At 62.4% G+C, this 19,149-nt stretch overlaps 1 protein-coding gene across 1 annotated transcript; it reads left to right on the top strand.

Annotated features, from left to right (window-relative positions):
- On the top strand, nucleotides 1-19,036 carry PIEZO1 (piezo type mechanosensitive ion channel component 1). The gene is made up of 51 exons (XM_033069980.2): nucleotides 1-85; nucleotides 1,880-1,975; nucleotides 2,809-2,931; nucleotides 3,179-3,221; nucleotides 3,310-3,460; nucleotides 4,198-4,336; nucleotides 4,824-5,037; nucleotides 5,190-5,358; nucleotides 5,525-5,617; nucleotides 5,696-5,768; nucleotides 6,216-6,343; nucleotides 6,431-6,682; nucleotides 7,348-7,459; nucleotides 7,563-7,741; nucleotides 7,816-7,964; nucleotides 8,096-8,275; nucleotides 8,350-8,438; nucleotides 8,949-9,106; nucleotides 9,175-9,351; nucleotides 9,452-9,577; nucleotides 9,651-9,851; nucleotides 9,934-10,138; nucleotides 10,225-10,329; nucleotides 10,778-10,931; nucleotides 11,557-11,800; nucleotides 11,889-11,985; nucleotides 12,063-12,231; nucleotides 12,307-12,396; nucleotides 12,513-12,601; nucleotides 12,778-12,849; nucleotides 13,229-13,326; nucleotides 13,408-13,504; nucleotides 13,745-13,819; nucleotides 13,906-14,078; nucleotides 14,148-14,225; nucleotides 14,362-14,486; nucleotides 14,572-14,830; nucleotides 14,908-15,096; nucleotides 15,266-15,557; nucleotides 15,685-15,790; nucleotides 15,883-16,030; nucleotides 16,119-16,333; nucleotides 16,417-16,575; nucleotides 16,653-16,800; nucleotides 16,904-17,092; nucleotides 17,179-17,271; nucleotides 17,366-17,538; nucleotides 17,615-17,737; nucleotides 17,818-17,897; nucleotides 18,132-18,318; nucleotides 18,404-19,036. Exons 1-51 carry the CDS (start codon nucleotides 1-3, stop codon nucleotides 18,651-18,653), a joined length of 7,419 nt encoding a protein of 2,472 aa, XP_032925871.1. The 3' UTR covers nucleotides 18,654-19,036.
- Nucleotides 19,037-19,149: the final 113 nt, after the last annotated feature.

The following is a 19,149-nucleotide window of genomic DNA, read 5'->3' as shown; positions in this document are numbered from 1 at the left end:
ATGGTTTGCCGAAACAGCCAGGAGCCCTCGGCAGCGGCTGCGGGAGGTGACGCGTCCCGGGGTCACCGCGGGGAGGTGGCTGCTGGTGACGGTGGTGCCGGTGTCCCCCAGCCCTGCTCGGGGCCAGGCTGTGCTCTGCGGGTCTGGGGACACCTGGGGACCCCGCTGTGGGGCTGCAGTTGGTGTTAGCCCCAGCATGGGACGTGTCCTGGGCTGTCTGTCCTTCGGAGGATGCCCTGCTGTCCCCAGGGGTTGTGCTGTGTCCCCTCCTGGCTGTGCTGTCCCTCTCCCCAGGATGTGCTGTCCCATTGGAACCATAAACACAGGAAGGGCCGTGCCGGGCTGTGGTGCTGAGCATGTCCCTGGCACCCAGCCGGGTCCCCTGCGCCCCCAGTCCCACCCTGAAACCCCCCTGCTCACCCCCTTCCCCTGGGGTGCAAGGGGAGCAGCTCCTGCCCTGGGTGTGCCCAGCTCCCTGTCCTGGCTGTGCCCAGCTCCCTGCCCTGGTTGTGCCCGTTTCCCTGCCCTGGCTGTGCCCAGCATCAGCTCCCTGCCCTGCCTGTGCCCAGCTCCTGCCCTGCCTGTGCCCAGCTCCAGCTCCCTACCCTGGCTGTGCCCAGCTCCATTTCCCTGCCCTGGCTGTGCCCATTTCCCTGCCCTGGCTGTGCCCAGCTCCAGCTCCCTGTCCTGGCTGTGCCCAGCTCCAGCTCCCTGTCCTGGCTGTGCCCAGCTCCAGCTCCCTGTCCTGGCTGTGCCCAGCTCCAGCTCCCTGCCCTGGCTGTGCCCAGCTCCAGCTCCCTGCCCTGGCTGTGCCCAGCTCCAGCTCCCTGTCCTGGCTGTGCCCAGCTCCAGCTCCCTGTCCTGGCTGTGCCCAGCACCAGCTCCCTGCCCTGACTGTGCCCAGCTCCATTTCCCTGCCCTGGCTGTGCCCAGCACCAGCTCCAGCTCCCTGTCCTGGCTGTGCCCAGCTCCAGCTCCTGCCCTGGCTGTGCCCAGCTCCATTTCCCTGCCCTGGCTGTGCCCAGCTCCCTGCCCTGGCTGTGCCCAGCTCCAGCTCCCTGCCCTGGCTGTGCCCAGCTCCAGCTCCCTGCCCTGGCTGTGCCCAGCTCCCTATCCTGCCCAGCTCCAGCTCCTGGGGCTGTCCCAGAGGGATCCCCATGGCTGGGGACTGTCCTGGAGCAGGGCAGGGTGACAAAGCTCACTGCCCACTGCTGCTGGGGGTGTCCTGGTGCTGCTACCCATCCTTGGGGCTGCCCTGTGGGTGCTCCCAGCTCCTGCCAGTGCATCTGCTGCTGTCTGTCACTCTCAGTGTGGTGACAGGAACGTGACAACAGCACTGCATCCCCAGCTGCCCTGTCCCCATCCCTGTCCCCATTCCTGTCCCCTGTCTGTCACAGCAGGGTGCTGGCTCAGCCCAGCTCCTCCGGTAGTTTCGTGCCTCCAAACAAGCTGTAATTTAGATCTAAAAATAAGTGAGGGGGAAGGTGCTGAGCTGGTGGCACGCCCAGAGCAGGGCTGTGCTGGGGACAGGTGCTGTGCCAGCCCTGCTGGGCTCCCAGCCTGGCCCTGGGGGTCCCTGCAGTGCTCAGCCTGGTTTTGTGGGAATGATGTGGGAATGCAGCAGATTTTTGTCCTGGCTCTTCTTCCCCTGGTGTCCCCTTGTCCCCTTGTGGGTCACCAGGAGTGGCACAGCCTGAGGTCCTGCCTGTGTCCCTCTTTCTGACAGCACTTTTTTGGGGGCTTGACCCTCTTGTCCTACCTGGCATCGCCCCAGGACCACCTGGCATTTTGGGGTGCCTCTTTTGGGGATCCCCGTGGTGCAGGGGGTACAGCTCCTTGTGCCACAGCCCTGTCACTAACCCTGTCCCTCTGTCCCCAGCCTGCCTTTTCCGCTACAATGTCCTGTCCCTGGTGTACCTGCTCTTCCTGCTGCTCCTGCCCTGGTTCCCAGGGCCCTCCCCACGCTTCACCACAGGTAAGGGGCTCACCTGGGGCTGCAGGGGTGGGACAGGTGGGGACAGGGCAGCTGCCACCCCCCTCCTGCAGGCACCTTGCCTGTGGTTTCACCCTGGCTGGGCAGTGTGGCTCCTGTGGAGCCTCTCTCTGTTAATTATAACCCAGCAGGGCTATGAATAGCCCTCCTGCTCCACTTTGGAGCCTTATTAACCAAAAACCTCAGGGCTGGGCTGTGTGGGCACACCACGAGCAGCCCCTCCACCCTGCCCAGGGCAGGTGCTTGTACCCCCCTGTGCCAGGCTTGGATCCCACCCCCACAGCTAAAAGCTAAAAGCTTTACCCTCTGAATATTTCATGGGCTCGCATGGCCCCAGCACTGCCCAGCTTGGTGTGGATTTACAGGAAAAAACAAGAGGAGGGAAAGCTGCTGGCCCGGGGCCGCCCCCAGGCCGGCTCACAGCTGTGGTGGGCTCGCTGCCCACCCCACCCCCTGGCCAGAAAAACGGGCACAGGGCCCAGGAACCGGGTGGGATGGGGGCACAGCTGCAGCTGCTGGAAGGGCTGGGGGGGTTTGGGCTGGGGGGGATCCCTGGAGCTCTCCATGGGGTGTTCCAGCAGGGATTGGGGTGCTGGCTGCACCCCAGTGTGGTCCAGGAGGTGCTGCAGGGTTTGGCTCTCAGGTGCCCTGGGGCTGTGCTGGGTGAGCAGGGAGAGCAAAGCCCTGCTGGGATGCTGGCCCTGGGATCTCTGGGCACAGTGCCCCCTTCCCAGCTCCTCCTGAGGGCGCAGGGTCCCTGCTGGGGTTGCTGGTGTGCCTGGGGGGTGGGTGACAGCTTTGCCTGTGTCACACAGGTCACACCACCCGCATCCTCAAGGCTCTGCTGGGGACCAGCATCATCTTCCTCCTCGCCCACCTGGTTTTCCAGATATGCCTGTACACCCTGCCCGTCCTGGACCAGCTGCTGGGGCCCAGCTGTGAGTAGGGGGTGCCTGTGCCCACCCCCACCCACCCACCCACCCACAGCCCTGCCTGGGGCTGCACCCTCAGGCTGGTGACATGTGGGACCCATCCTGCTGCTGCTGCTGAGGCTCTGCAGGGTGCCAGCCACGTGCCAGCTCTGGGGACATGCTGTGCCATCTCAGGGTGTGTGCTGGGTGCCCAGGCTGGGAACCTTCTCCCCACCTGGGTCTGCCCCACTCAGTGCCCCCCTCCTTCCCACAGGCAGCACCTGGGAGGTCCTTGCTCGGCACATTGGGGTCACCAGGTAAGGGCACCCTGATTTGTGGGGCTGGGGGCTGGCAGTGGCTGGGGGGTCACCCCTGAACCCTCCCCTGCCCCACTGTCCCCCCCAGGCTGGATTTGAGTGACATTCCCAACTCGGTGCGGCTGGTGGCACCCGATGTTGGCATCCTGCTGGTCTCATCTCTGTCCCTGTGCGTGTGTGGCCGCCTCAGCCCTGCCACCTCCAGAAGGAATCTCGAGTCCCTGGAGTCCTCTGAGTGGGTGAGAGCCACCCCCACTGCCATGGGGACATCCCACCATGGGGACACCCCACCAGGGTGTCCCTGTCCCTTCCCTGGGCACAGCCTGGGGCTTGGCATGGGGACACCCCCAGTGTCAGGGACCCAGTTTGGGGCGGTTTTGGCCAGCTTGGAGGGCTTGGCCATTGTCACACAGCTTAGGGTGACTCAGCCATGGAGGAGTGCCTGTGTTTGCTCTGGCATTGCCGCAGGGATGGTGGCAAACAGGCGGGTCAGTGGGGTGGGCAGTTATGGGGTGCTGGATCCCAGCTCGAGCTCTGTGGGTGCTGTGCCATGCTGTGCCGTGCTGTGCCGTGCTGTGCCGTGCCAGTCCCACCTGGCAGTGCCAGCAGCTCACGGGGACACTGTGCTTGTGGCAGACACCCCCAGCCCCTCTCTGGGGGCTGCCCCCCAGCCCAGGCTGCCGTGCTGGGCTGTAACCGGAGCAGTGGCCAGCCTGGATGCCTTTGCCGTGAGCCCGGGGCTGGAGGCAGCCTGGAAAAAAGCTCAGTGCTGGGAACCCGGGTCCCTGAGCCAAGGAAAACAGCCGCCCTTCGGAGGCGCTTCCCGGTGCTGAGGAGATAAACACGGCCAGGTGCCGGGCACTGCGCCCACCTGGCCGGCCACCCCTGCCCTCCCCAGAGCAGGGAAACTGAGGCACGGCCGGGAGCTGCCCAGGATCAGCTCGTGGAGCTCACAGCAGCCTGGTTTTCCCGGCAGAGGGAAGGGAAGGATGCAGGGCGGCAGCGGCGTGCGGCCGGCAGGGACTCGCGGCTCAGGAAGCGGCTGAGGGACAAGGCTCACTCGCTGCTCTGGGAGGCTGGCAAGGCCCTGGCCATCCTGCTGCTGGCCTTGGCAGGTGGGCTCGGGATGTGGGGGGCACGGGAGGGTGCTTGGTCTGAAGTGGGGGTGCTCAATCTGGGGTGGTTTGGTTTGAGGGGATGCTTGGTCCATGGGGGAGAATTTTCCATCCAAGGGGGAAAGGTCAGTGCATGGAGGGAGGGGTGCTTGGTCCAGAGGGGAAAACAGGCTGAGGAGAAGGTTTAAGGTGGGAGAGTGTTCAATCCAAGGGAGAAATCTCACTCCAAGGGTCAAATGCTTGATGTATGGAGGAAGGGATGCTTGGTCTGGGAGGAAGGGGATGCTCATTCCAAGCAGGAGCAGTGCGTGGTCTGAGGATGCATTTAGAGTCCAGGAGGAAGGAGATGCTTGGTCCAAGATGGAAAACTCAGTCCAAGGGGAAGGGATGCTTGCTCTGAGGAGGGATGCTGGCTGCAGTGTGATGCTGCTCAGTCCAGGGGGCTGCTGGGCTGTGCACTGACCTCTCCCGGGGCTCTGCTCCCCAGGGATCACCCTGCCCTCCGCCTCCTCCTCCGTCTACTTCCTGCTCTTCGTGGGGCTGTGCACGTGGTGGGCCTGTCACCTCCCTGGTGGCCACCGGGCCTTCAATGTCCTCTGCGTGCTCGTGGGCATCTACAGCGCCTGCCACCTGCTGTGCCTCTATGCCTACCAGACCCCCTTCGTCCAGGGGCTCTTCCCACCCCCCACCCTCTGGGCACGGTGAGTCTGGAGGGTGGGAGCTGTGCTTGGTGCCCCTGGGGTGTGGGGTGAGCTGTCCTGTTGGGAAGGGCAGCCTGAGCATCCCTGTGGTGCCAGCACAGGGCTGCTGCTCCTGGCTGGGGGGGTTAATGCCACCCCGTCTGTCCCCACAGGATGTTTGGCTTCAATGACATCATCCTGTACTACAACTGCTCGCAGCCCAACACCCTGGTCCTCAACACCAGCATCTACTGGCCTGTGTATGCCAACCCTGGCATCCTGCTGCTGCTCTACTACGCCATGGCCACGCTGGTGAAGCTGCGGCTGCGGATGGATGTCAAGGTGAGGGCTGCAGGACAGAGCCACACCCATGGTGACAGTGGTGACAACCGTGTGTGCTGGCCCAGCCCTGCTGCAGGGGGAGGTGGGGAGGTGTGGTGCCCACCTTGGCAGGGTCTAGGGCACAGTCCTGCAGTGGGTGCCCTGAGCTGACTCCTGCCCCTCGCAGAGACCCGTGACACCGGCACAGCCGTCCCCAACGGACCTGGTGGAGCTGGAGAGTTGGCCCAGGGACACTGAGCAGGTGACTGAGGACACCAAGGTGGGTTTGGGGGGCTGTGCAGGGAATGGGTGTGGGATGGGGGTGCCAGGGTGGGCTCTGAGCCCTCTCTGCCCTCAGCCCATGCTGTCCTCCAACGCCGGGATGTCGAGCAGCAGTGGCGAGAACTGCACCGTGCACATCCTGAACCCATGTGAGCCTGACCCCAGCCCCTGCCCAAACCCTGCCTGCATCCCTGGGGTGTCTCACCTCCCTCTCCCCAAACCCTGCCTGCATCCCTGGGGTGTCTCAGCTCCTACTCCCCAAACCCTGCCTGCATCCCCGGGGTGTCTCACTTCCCTCTCCCCAAACCCTGCCTGCATCCTGGGGGTGTCTCACCTCCCTCTCCCCAAACTGCATCCCTGGGGGTGTCTCACCTCCCTCTCCCCAAACCCTGCCTGCATCCCCGGGGTGTCTCACCTCCCTCTCCCCAAACCCTGCCTGCATCCTTGGGGTGTCTCACCTCCCTCTCCCCAAACTCTGCACCCTGGGGTGTCTCACCTCCCTCTCCCCAAACCCTGCATCCCTGGGTGTCTCACCTCCCTCTCCCCAAACCCTCCATCCCTGGGGTGTCTCACCTCCCTCTCCCCACACCCTGCAGCCCGGAGCCGCCTGACAGTGCCCCTGCCCATGCCAGGCAGGAGGCACCCGGCAGCCTGGCTGCCCCTGCACACCCTGGGCCACGTCCTCATGAAGCAGAGCTACGTGGTCGCCCTCGTTGCCATGATGGTGAGGAGCTGGGAGGGGACACAGACACTGGTGGGGGGACACAGACATGTTGGGGACACCTCCTGGGCTCACCCTCTGTGCCCCCAGGTGTGGAGCATCATCTACCACAGCTGGCTGACCTTCGTGCTGCTGGTGTGGGCGTGCCTGATCTGGACGGTGCGGAGCCGGCGGCACTGTGCCATGCTCTGCTCGCCCCTGCTGGTGCTCTATGGCATCAGCCTGTGCGTCCTGCAGTACGTGTGGGCCATGGAGGTGTCTGCAGAGCTGCCCAGCCCTCCAGGCCTGCAGCCCCTGGGGCTGGTGCACCCCATGTACCCCTGCATAACCCTGGGCTCCAAGGTAAGCGTGGCACTGTGATGTGTTTCATTTATTTTTTTTTTTCAGAGTTGGGATAAAAAGCTAGAGAACCTTTTTTTCTTGTTTGGATTCAGATGTTTATTAATTTTTATTTATGTTATGTTTTTACAGACAGTGAGTTTTACAGTATTTTTAGCTAATAAGTTAAAAATGGAGATGTGTTTTGGGGTTTTTTTAAAGGCCTTTCAATGGCTAACTTTAATTAAGAAAAGCTACTTAAATTATTTTTACTTTAAACCTAATAACTAACTACTAGTTATGTAGGTTAACTGTCTGCAATACAGGTTTTTTATTTAATTACAAAAGATCACTTAGACTCATGAAGAAGAAGGTGAAGAAGGACTAAACTTCTGCTCTAAAACTTTCATTTTGTTATAGATATATTACTCCATCTTAAATCTTTAAATTCTGAGTTTTTTGCTGTGTGGTACTACACACTTCTATTCAAACTACACATCACAATCTTAATTACACACTTCTAGTCAAACTACACATCACAATCTCAGTTCTATAATTTAATTTTGGAAGCCTTCTCCGTGGCCTCAGTGTTTTCCTAGGGGGTCAGTGCCTGTCTGCACAGAAATTCTCATTTTCCAGGGTTTGTCCCAGCCCTGTCCCCTGTCCCTGCTCACTGCCTGTCCCCACAGCTGCTGTTCACCCTCACCTTCTGGATGCTGCTGCGCCAGTTCGTTAGCGAGAAGGTGCTGACCAGGAGCTCCCCGGCCACGCCGCTCACCGAGGTGTCCGTGGTGGACACAGGTGAGCTGCTGCCACCCCAGTGCCCCACACCCAGCACCCCACAGCTGTGGGGGCACACCCCAGTGCCCCTGCCCGGCTCCTGCAGCCCCTCCGTGCCCCACAGACACCGGGCAGATGCGGGATGTGCTGCAGAGCCTGGGGGAGGTGGTGAAGAATTTCTTCGCCAAGTTCTGGATCCTGGTGTGCGCCGCCAAGTTCATCGTGGTGACCTTCACCGGCCGCCTCGTCGTCTTCAAGATTGTCTACATGCTCCTGTTCCTGCTCTGCCTCATCCTGTTCCAGGTGGGGAGACTGGGGGGCTCCTGGGGGCCTGTGCCACCCCCAGGGTGGCCCTGCTGATGTCCCTGTCCCCGCAGGTGTACTACAGCCTGTGGCGCAAGGTGCTCAAGGGCTTCTGGTGGCTGGTGGTGGCCTACACCATGCTGGTGCTCATCATGAACTACACCTACCAGTTTGATGACTTCCCCATGTACTGGAAGAACCTGACGGGGCTCAATGATAGCCAGTGAGTGTCCCCTGCCTGCCATGGGGTCCCTGCTGGCACCAGGGCATGGCCAGGGCTGGGGGATTGAGCCTCGGTGCCTGGATGGGGTGGGATGGATGAGACCCTGTGCTGACCCTCCTCTCTCCATGCAGGCTGAGTGACTTGGGCCTGGAGCAGTTCACCATGTCCAGGCTCCTCACCAGCATCCTCACGACGGGTTTCTTCCTCCTGGCCTGCACCCTGCAGCTCCACTGCTTCCACGAGCCCTTCATGCACATCACTGACCTGGCGCAAGTCCACACCCCCCCTCCGGCCCCCTGCCACATCCCCAGGTGGGAGCCAGTGCTGGGTGACCCCCCCTGCACCCCGAGCCTGCCATCCCTGCTCTGAGCCCCCCTTCCCACAGGTCTGAGGAGCTGCAGGGGAGCCGCCTGCTGCGGGATGCGGCCGCTGCCGAGACCGCCCAGTCCAGAGACTCTGACACCGAGTCCCTGGGTACGGGACAGGGGTGGGGACAGGCTGGGACAGGGTGTCCTCCAAGCCAGGAGGGACTGGGAGGGTAGGGAGTGGGATTTGGGTTGGTATCCAAGAGTGGGAGGGTATGGAGAGATGGATTGGGGCATCCTCAGAGCCTGAAAGAGACTTTCAGGGTGTGAGTGGAGTGTCCTTCAAATCTGGGAGGGAATGGGGATGGACTGGGGTGGCCTCTGAGCCCTCTGAGAGGGAATGGGGATGGACTGGGGTGGCCTCTGAGAGGGAATGGGGATGGATTGGGGTGTCCTGAAAGCCAGGATGGGACCATGGTGGTGCAGGGATTTGTTGGGATGGATCAGGATGCCCTGTGATCCAGGAGAGGCTGGAGGTTGTGGGAAGGATTGGGATGTTCTCCAGGTATGGGGGGTTGTGAAAAAGGATTTTCTGAGCAAGGAAGGACACTGGGGATGAGGTGGGGTGTCCTCAGAGCCAGCCAAGCTGCAGGGTGTCCATGAGGTCCATGTCCCACAGAGTCCAACAAGTGGGGGCTGGTGCTGGAGCGCCTGGTCGTGCTGGGCCAGTCCTTCTCGGCCATGGTGACCCGCTGGGAGGTGTTCATGAGGCGCGTGCTGGAGCTCCACGTCGTCAAGATGGTGGCTCTCTACACGGTCTGGGTGGCCCTGGAGGAGGTACCTGGGGTGCAGGATTGGGGGGCTCAGCTGGGCCCCCCCAGGTGCTGACACAACCCCCACCTCAGGTCTCGGTGATGAACTTCTTGCTGGTGCTGCTGTGGGCCTTGGCCATGCCCTACTGCCGCTTCCGCCACATGGCCTCGTGCCTCTCCACCATCTGGACCTGCATCATCATCGTCTGCAAGATGCTCTACCAGCTCAAGGTCGTGGACCCCGAGGAGTACTCCAGCAACTGCACCCAGGTGTGCCCAGCAGCACCGGTTCTTGGGGGGCTCCCTGGCTGGAGGGGGGGTCTGGGGGGCCCAGGGGCACTGAGCCATCCCCTGGTGCTCCCCTTGGCAGCCCCTAGCCAACAGCACCAACCTGACCCCAGAGGAGCTGGCCAACTCCACGCTGTACCGTGACCTGGTGGACCCTGCCAACTGGTTCGGCGTCCGGAAGCACTACCCCACCTGGGACTACGTCAAGGTGGGCACGGGGCTGCTGTGGGCACTGCCTGGGGGGGGATCCTGAATCCTGACATGCCCTGTTGTCCCTGCAGAACCACCTGCAGGTGCTGCTGCTGCTGGTGTTCGAGGCCGTGGTGTACCGGCGCCAGCAGTACTACCGCAAGCAGCAGCAGCTGGTGGCCCCCGCCACCGAGACCATCTTCGAGGACATCTCCCGCGAGCACCTGGACCTGGGCCTCGTCAGCTGCGCCAAATACTTCATCAACTACTTCTACTACAAGTTTGGCTTGGAGGTGGGGGCGTGGATGCTGTGGGGAGGGGCTGTGTGCTCACAGCATGCCGGTGGCTGAGCCCCGCGCCCCGCTGCTCCCCCAGATCTGCTTCCTGATGATCGTGAACGTGATCGGGCAGAGGATGAACTTCCTGGTGATCCTGCACGGCTGCTGGCTCGTGGTGATGCTGACGCGGCGGCGGCGCGCGGCCATCGCCCGCCTCTGGCCCAAGTACTGCCTCTTCCTCGTCATCTTCTTCCTCTACCAGTACCTGCTGTGCCTGGGCATGCCCCCTGCTCTCTGCCTGGGTAAGGGGCACTCTCAGCCTTTCTGTGGGGCCTGGGAAGGGGCAGGGGGAGAGGCCTGGCGCTGATTGTGCCCCCTGCCCACCCAGACTATCCGTGGCGCTGGAGCAGCGCCATCCCCGTCAACTCAGCACTCGTCAAGTGGCTCTACCTGCCCGACTTCTTCCAGGTTCCCAAATCCACCAACCTCATCAGTGAGTAGCCCTGTCCCCCTGCTCCAGCCCATGGCAGCCCCCTGCTCCCCCTGCTCCTCCTCTGTGCCCATGGGGTCACCCTGTTCCTGCCCCTGTCCCCCCAAAACCTCTGATCCTTCCTGGCCATCCTGTCTCCAGGAGGGGGAAGGAAGGGCGGGTAGGAGGGTTGGAGAGGAGGTAGAGCTTAAATCACACACACCCCACTGGAGAGGGAATCCTGGCAAACCCCACCCCTTTTTGGGGGCACTGAATTATTTTCCCAACCCCTTTTGGGGGCCTGGAGAGATGCACACTTGGTTAAAGAGGAAAGCCACACCTGGAGGAGGGAATTCATGAGCTCCCCATGCTGGACAGGAGTGACCTGGGCTGCCCCACACCCTGGGGAAGGGTTTGGGGGTGCCAGGGCTTTGGGGCAGGCTGTGGCCCGGGCTGAGCCGTGTTCCCTCAGATGATTTCATGCTGCTGCTGTGCGCGGCCCAGCAGTGGCGCGTGTTCGAGGCCGAGCGCTCCGAGCCGTGGCTGCAGGCGGCCGGGGACAACTCCGAGCGGCTGGACCGGGAGCAGGACCACCACAACCCCACCCCAAACTTCGTGTACTGCAAGTGGGTGCCCCCAGAATAGCACCTCAGTTTGGGATGGGGTTGTGGGGTGGGATTCCCTGTGGGCAGTGAGTGGGGTGCTCCTCTGGGGTGGGGGAATGGACAGGGTGGGGTGAGACCCCTTGGGGTATGGACACAAAGGAATCCCACCCTTGGAATTCTAACCTTGGCATGCCAAAATTTGGGGTGTGGACAAGATGGGTTCCCCCCCTGGGATGGGAGCCTTTGGGATAGGGACAAGAGGAGATCCCACCCTTGGAATTCTAACCTTGGCATGCCAAACTTTGGGGTGTGGACAAGATGGGTTCCCCCCTGGGATGGGAGTATTTGGGATAGGGACAAGAGGAGATCCCACCCTTGGATGGGTGTGGGTAGGATGGGACCTGCTGGGCTGGGATCCCTAGAGTGGGCTTGGAACCCCTTTGGACATGACCCCGCTGATGGCTGGAGCAGGAGCACCCTGAGACCCTTCTGGAAGGAGATGAGGTGGTCCAGGACACCCCTGGTGATGGTGCAGGACCCTCAGGCTTTGTGCCATAAACTGGGACAGAGCCCTTTGAGAGAACTGGTGGGGGAGCTGGCACCGTGCTGGGAAGGGACAAGACAAGACTCCTGCTCTGATCTGCAGGTCCTACCTGGACATGGCGAAGGTGGTGGTGTTCTACTACTTCTTCTGGGTGGTCCTCGTGGTGGTTTTCATCACTGGTGCCAACCGCATCAGCCTCTTTGGCCTGGGCTACGTGCTGGCCTGCTTCTACCTGCTGCTCTCGGGCACTGCCATCCTGCGCAAGCCCACCCGCGCCCGCCTGGCGCTCTGGGACTGCCTCATCCTCTACAACATCACCATCATCATCTCCAAAAACATGCTGTCGGTGTGTGGTGATTCGTGTGCCTCTGCTCAGGTCGCTCTGGGCGTGCCTGGGCTGGTGACAAAGCCGTGTGTGCCCTCTCTGCCCGCAGCTCCTGTCCTGCGTCTTCGTGCAGCAGATGCAGAACAATTTCTGCTGGGTGATCCAGCTCTTCAGCCTCGTCTGCACCGTCAAGGGCTACTACAACCGTGAGTTGCTGCTCTGGGGGGGCTCAGGGCTGCAGGTTTGGGCTGCTGCCTGACCTGTCTGCTCCTCTGCCTGCCAGCCAAGACGACGCACAAGGACCACGACTGCACGCTGCCCGTGGAGGAGGCTGGCATCATATGGGACAGCATCTGCTTCTTCTTCCTGCTGCTCCAGCGCCGCATCTTCCTCAGCTCCTACTACTTGCACGTCATGTGGAACCTCCAGGCCTCTTCCCTGCAGGCTTCCAGGTGGGATTGGGGTCCTGGGGGATCCCCATGGGTGCAGGGGGTGCCCCTGACCCTCCCCTGTCCCCTGTCCCCTAGGGGTGTGGCACTGTTCAAGGCCAGCATCATGAAGAGCCTGAACTCGCACCGGCGAGCTGAGAAGAAGTCTCTGGACCAGCTGAAGCGGCAGTGAGTGGGTTTTGGGGGGCACTGGGACCTCTCTCCCTGAATTTTGGGGCACCCCTGTGTTTGGGGTACCCCTGGGAGTGTGGGGGAGCGGGCTCTGCAGCACCCTGTGCCTCCAGGATGGAGCGGATCCGAGCCAAGCAGCAGAAGTACCGCCAGGAGCGGCAGCCCCGCAGCACCGGCCCGGGGCAGGAAGGGGCCAGATCAGGTGAGAGCAGGGGGGTCCCTGCCCTGTCCCCAACCCTTTTCTGGACACATGGGTGGCACTGTGACCCATCACTGCCACCCACTGTGGTGGCTCCTCCTGCCCTGAGTGCCCCCAGTAGGGTGGGTGCCCTGAGTGTGGCCATCCTCAGCCCTGTTTGCCATTTTGCCATCCCACAGAGCCCGGTGACCCCACGGACCCGTCCCGGCAGAGGGAGCGCTGGTGGCAGCCATGGTCAGACCATGCTGCAGGTACAGCCCTGGCACGGGGCCGTGATGGGGCACAGCCCCTCAGAGGGGTCCCCCCCACCGGGGTGCTGGTGGCACTGCTTGGCCAAGGTGACACCCTGCATGTCCCCTGTCCCACAGAGCACTAACCATGGCTTCTCTGCTCCCCAGCACTAATGGGGTGTTGGACTGGGGGTGCCAGGCTGGGTTTGGGGTCACTGATGTTGGTCACCTCTGAGTGACGCCGCTTTGGGGACGTGGCAGTTTAGTCGTTGGTTTTGATGTCCCCACGGGTGTCCTTGGTGCTGGGCAGAGCTCTGGGAGGTGGCAGCGGGGCCAGCCTGGGGTGTGACACCTCTGCCATGGCCCTGGTTGTGCTGTGACACCCTGTGCCCCCTGGCAGTGCTGCGTTCTGGGGAATATTTCCTCTTCGAGTCGGACAGTGAGGAGGAGGAGGAGGTGCAGGAGGAGCCAAAGCCAAAGAGGCCGAGCGCCTTCCAGGTGAGCAGGGCTGGGGGTCTGCACAGCAGCCACAGGGCTGGCAGTGTCCCCAGGGTGCTGATGGCCCCTGTCCCCCTCCAGCTCGCCTACCAGGCCTGGGTGACCAACACCAGGACGGTGCTGCGGCAGCAGGGGCAGCCTGAGCTGTCACGGCCATCCAGCATTGAGAGCGCTGCAGGTGAGTGTGACACCCCAAAATTGGGCTGGGGGGACAGGAGGGGACACAGCCCTGCCTGGTGCTCACTGTGTGCCCTGGCAGGGCACTCCCAGTGTGTGGGGGACTCTCTGGTGGGGCTGGGGACAAGCTGTGCAGCTGCTTTGGTGCCCACCCTGGTTTTTAAGGTGGATGTGGGGGGACAGGTGGATGGGAGAGCCCCAGACATGATGTCCATCCTTTTCTGGGGTCTGACCCTTGCAGAGGATGGCGCAAGGAGAGAGGTGGAGGCTGCTCAGGAGGCTGAACGCCGGGAGGTGGAGAGCATGGAAACTGCTGGTAGGTGGGCAGGACTGCAGCTCGGGGGGTGCTGGGGAGGTCTGAGTGGGCACAGTCACCCTCCACCCCTCTTTCTGCCCTGGCAGAGCGGAGCAACGTCCTGCATCGGGCACTGAACACGCTGAGGTTCCTGTGGCTGCTGTGCCAGGCCCTGGTGGACGGGCTGACCAAGTGGCTGGACACCTGCACCAAGGAGCACACGGACATGTCCCGAGTGCTGCGCCTCGAGAGATTCGTCATGGCGCAGCGCCTGGCCAACGTGAGCTGGGGGACACCGGGGCGTGGGGGGTGGCACCCCACGGTGGCACTGACATCCTGCCTGCCACAGGGAGAGCAGATCAACGAGGGGTTCCTGCATGAGCTCTACCTGCTGCCTGAAGAGCTCCCAGAGGAGCTGAGCCCGTCCGCCTCCTTGATTGCAGATTCCCAAAGCAGCGCTTCCAGGCAGGTGCATAGAAACCCCTGAGGGGGACGTTGGCAGTGCCACAGGTGGGGCAGGGGGCTCAGCCCCATCCCTGTGTCATCCCCAGCCAGTGCCTAAGAACTGCCCCCCTTCTTCCAGCAGCCAGGAGCAGGTGGCAAGCCCGGAGGACATGGCTGATGGTCACCATTTCCTGGCCCTGCCCCAGCAGCGCAGGCGGACTGCCAGTGAGCTCCTCAAGAGCAGGTGGACGTGGGGACAGTGGGTTTGGGGACAGCAGGATGGGGATGGGGGCAGCCAGGGGGGCTCACCCCAGCCCTGCACCCCACAGGAAGTTGTGTGTCTCTGATCTGGACGAGGCAGAGCGGTTCTACGAATCCCACAACCGGTTCCTGAAGCTGCTGCTGGCCGGGTACCGCTGTGTGACCGCCCACTCCGAGCTGCTCTGTTACTTTGTCATCATCCTCAACAACATGGTCACTGCCTCCATCATCTCCGTCTTCCTGCCCATGCTCGTCTTCCTCTGGGCCATGCTTTCCATCCCCCGGCCCACCAAGCGCTTCTGGATGACGGCCATCATCTTCACCGAGGTGGGCAGGGGGTGGCCAGTGAAGGGACGATGTCACCCGGCCCTCGCTGCCACCCACTGACCCCAGTGTCCCCACAGGTGACGGTGGTGGTGAAATACCTCTTCCAGTTTGGGTTCTTCCCCTGGAACGGCTACATCACCGTGCTGCGCCACGAGGGCAAGCCCTTCTTCCCACCGCGCATCGTGGGCTTGGAGAAGTCCACCCACTACATCAAGTATGACCTCGTGCAGCTCCTGGCCCTCTTCTTCCATCGCTCCCTGCTGCTGGTGAGCTCTGGGTGGGAATTTGGGGGGAGCTGGAGCTGCTCTGGGGGCTCCAGGCTGGACCCAGTGGGTGCTGGGTGGCTCTGCTGTGGTGGGAGTTGATGCTGCAGGATGGGGAGTGAAGTGTGTGGGGCTGGGGGGCAGCAGGACCCCTGACCATGTCCCTCCGCAGTCCTTTGGGCTGTGGGACCAGGAGAAGACGGCGGAGGAGAAGCGGGAGGACAAGGAAGGGGAGAAGGCGGAGGAAGCCGTGTCCGCTCCGCTGCGGTGGCTGAGGAAGGGCTGGAGACGGGAGGCTCCAGCACAGCCAGGAGCCCAGGCAGCAGCCACAGGGCCAGAGCTGGAGCTGGGGCCAGAGGGGGAGTCCATGGAGCAGGAAGAGGGTGACAGGGCCACAGAGCTCCGCTTCAGGAGGAGGAGGAGGCAGCAGGAGAGGAAGACCTTGGAGATGGTTCCAGCAGAAGGTGAGCGCCAGTTCCCAACCCTCATGCCACGGTGAGGAGCAAGGCTGGCACACCCAGGGTGCTGGGGTCGGGCAGGATGTGGCCCTGCAGGACCCTGGCAGTCACCCACACTGTGCCTCACTTCAAGGGGGCGAGGAGGAGGATGAGGAGGAGGAGGAAGTGTCAGAAGAGAGCCACGCTCACAGGAAGCTGAGGGAGTTTGGCCTGCGCGTCAAGGGCTTCTTCCTCACCATGTGAGTCGTGGTGGAGCTGGTTGGGGTGGGGGCTGTGGGGTGCAGTCCCAGTCACCTGTCCCCTGTGTCCCCTGTGTCCCCTGTCCCTGCAGGGCACGGAACATGTACCAGCCAGTGCGCAGGTTCTTCCAGGACATCCTGGACACGCAGAACCACGCGGCCACCGACGTCTACGCCTACATGTTCCTGGCTGACGTGGTCGACTTCATCATCATCGTCTTCGGCTTCTGGGCCTTTGGGGTGAGCAGGGAGTCCCACAGGGCCCTGGCTGTGCTGCCTCCACCACGGGGTGAGGCTGGGCCACATCCTGACCTCTCCTGCACCCCAGAGATACTCGGCGGCCGCCGACATCACCTCCTCGCTGTCGCAAAACCAAGTGCCGGAGGCGTTCCTGTTCATGCTGCTCTTCCAGTTCACCACCATGGTCATCGACCGCGCGCTCTACCTCCGCAAGACCGTGCTGGGCAAGCTCATCTTCCAGGTCACCCTGGTCTTTGGCATCCACTTCTGGATGTTCTTCATCCTGCCTGCTGTCACCGAAAGGTACATCCCAAAGGATGGCACGGCACGCTCCTTGTGTGGGACCGTGGTGGCCCAGGTTGAAGAGTGGCACGTCCTTCCTGCAGGTTGTTCCGCCAAAACACGGTGGCCCAGCTGTGGTACTTTGTGAAGTGCATCTACTTTGGACTGTCGGCCTACCAGATCCGCTGTGGCTACCCCACCCGCATCCTGGGCAACTTCCTCACCAAGAAATACAACCACCTCAACCTCTTCCTCTTCCAGGGGTAGGGCACGGGGCCACGGGAGCCCTGGGCACACTGAGGGTGCTGCTGTACCACTGCCCTGTCCCGTGTGCCCCCAGGTTCCGCCTCGTGCCCTTCCTGGTGGAGCTGCGCGCCGTCATGGACTGGGTGTGGACGGACACCACGCTGTCCCTCTCCAACTGGATGTGTGTGGAGGACATCTACTCCAACATCTTCATCATCAAGTGCAGCCGGGAGACTGAGAAGGTACAGCCCCTGTGCAGGAAGGGTTCCTCACTAAACCCCTTTTGGGGGTTTGTTGGGGTTTTTTGAGCACACTCTACACACTGTGCTGTCTTCCCCCATCCAGAAATACCCCCAGCCCAAGGGGCAGAAGAAGAAGAAGGTGGTGAAGTACGGCATGGGCGGCCTCATCATCCTCTTCCTCGTGGGCATCATCTGGTTCCCGCTGCTCTTCATGTCCCTGGTGCGCTCCGTGGTGGGCGTCATCAACCACCCCATCGATGTCACCGTCACCCTCAAGGTGGGGGGGTACGAGGTGAGTGTCTGGGGGTGGCTGTTGGGGTGCCCAGGTGGGGGACACCAGCGTGCCCTGCCTGGCTGATGTCCCCCTGTCCTCCCCAGCCTCTGTTCAGCACCAGCTCCCAACAACAATACATCCAGCCCTTCACCTCCGAGGACTACGAGGAGCTGACCGCAGAGTTTGAGAGCGAGCCGGTAAATCCTCCCTCCCCACCTCAAAAAATCCCTGGGGTAGGGGTTGGCAGAGCCCCCAGGGCAGGGGCTGACCATGTCCCTCCCCTGGTGGCAGCTGGCCATGCAGTTCATCACCCTCTACGGCCACGAGGACATCGTGACGGCGCGCGTCGAGGGCAGCTCGGGCTCGGTGTGGGGCATCAGCCCCCCCAGCCGCGAGCAGATGCGGCTGGAGCTGCAGAACGGCTCCTCTGCCATCACCGTGCACATCTCCTGGAGCTTCCAGAGGTACCTCGGGCACGGCCAGGGAGGAGCCAGCCCTGCCTGTGCCCCCCTGCCCGCACTGAGCCTCTCCTGCCCGCAGGGACCTGGGCAAAGGGGGCACGGTGGAGAACGCCTACGGCAAGCACGATACAGAGCTGGAGGCCGGCTCACCCAGCCGCCTGCAGCTGGCCCAGATGCTAGAAGGCACCAGGCATGACCCAGTGTGAGTGTCCTCTGAGGGGTGACTGGACCCCTGTGCTCAGTGGGGTGGTGTAACCCCCCCATCACTCCACTTTCTTGCAGGTTATTGCCCAAACTCTTCCCTAAATACATCCGGGCACCCACCGGTCTCGAAGCTGAACCTGTCAAGCAGCTGCTGCCAGGTAGGTCCCACCATGTCTCCCACAAGGAAACCAGCACTGGGTGCCACCTCTCTGACAACAGGGAGGAGGGCATCAATCCCAGTGTGTCCCTCCCTAAAAAATCAGCACTGGGAGCACACCACCAGCCCTTGGGGACAGTGAGGACGTGAGTCCCACCTTGTCTCCTCCCAAAACAATCATCCTGAAGAGCACAGCACCCACTGTGCTGTGCCCTGACGGTGTCACCCTCTCCAGATGATGTGGAGAGCTACCTGGACGTGGAGGTGCAGCTGAAACAGGAGCGCAGGGGCTCTGGCCACTTTGTGGAGTGGTGGGTGCTGAGGCTGAAGGACGCTCCATCCCACGAGGGCAACGTCCTCCCCATGATCATCTTCAACGACAAAGTCAGCCCCCCCAGCCTGGGCTTCCTGGCTGGCTACGGGTACGTGGAGGGTGCCAGGGTGAGGGGGGATCCAGAGGGAATTGCTGGGATCTCCAGGCATTTAGGATGTGCCCCCACCTTGCAGGATCATGGGGCTCTACGTGTCCATCGTGCTGGTGATCGGCAAGTTCGTGCGGGGCTTCTTCAGCGAGATCTCCCACTCCATCATGTTCGAGGAGCTGCCCTGCGTGGATGGCATCCTGAAGCTGTGCCAGGACATCTTCCTGGTGCGGGAGACGGGCGAGCTGGAGCTGGAGGAGGAGCTCTACGCCAAGCTCATCTTCCTCTACCGCTCGCCCGAGACCATGATCAAGTGGACACGGGAGAAGGATTAAGGGGAAGGGGCTCCAGCCCCCCCTGACAGGGACATCACCGCCAGTGCCTTAAGCAGCATCCCCAGCTGGGGCCGCATCCCGGCCCGGGAGCAGGGGGATGTGGGGTTCTGGGCGCTCCCTTGGAGGGAGGATGTTTTTCTGGATGTTTTTCTCTGCGTTGCTTTGAAGCCGTCTGACCTGCACAGACCATGTTGTGCCTTCCCGGGGAGGGGGACAGGAGGTGGCCCCTCCACCCACTGGGCACCCCTGGCTGCCAGGTGGGGATGGGGGGCCAAGAGCCAGCCTGTGCCCCCCGTCCCTGCCGGCCCCATCCCTGCTCCAGAACCAGGTTGAATTCAAGCAATAGTCCCCCCACCCCAGCTCCAGGATGGGGGTCCTGGGTTGTGGCCCCCCCATGTTTGAGGGGGTCTGGCAGCCCCCAGTTGGACTTTAGACAACTTGTGACTTCGGGTTTGTTTTTTTGTTTTTTGGTTTTTTTTTTTAATTAATTCAAATG

The sequence above is a fragment of the Catharus ustulatus genome, chromosome 11 (assembly GCF_009819885.2).
Source record: "Catharus ustulatus isolate bCatUst1 chromosome 11, bCatUst1.pri.v2, whole genome shotgun sequence".
In the NCBI taxonomy this organism is placed as follows: Eukaryota; Metazoa; Chordata; class Aves; order Passeriformes; family Turdidae; genus Catharus; species Catharus ustulatus.
Note: the sequence above shows the minus strand (reverse complement) of the source record. Positions and strands in the feature narration are given on the sequence as shown.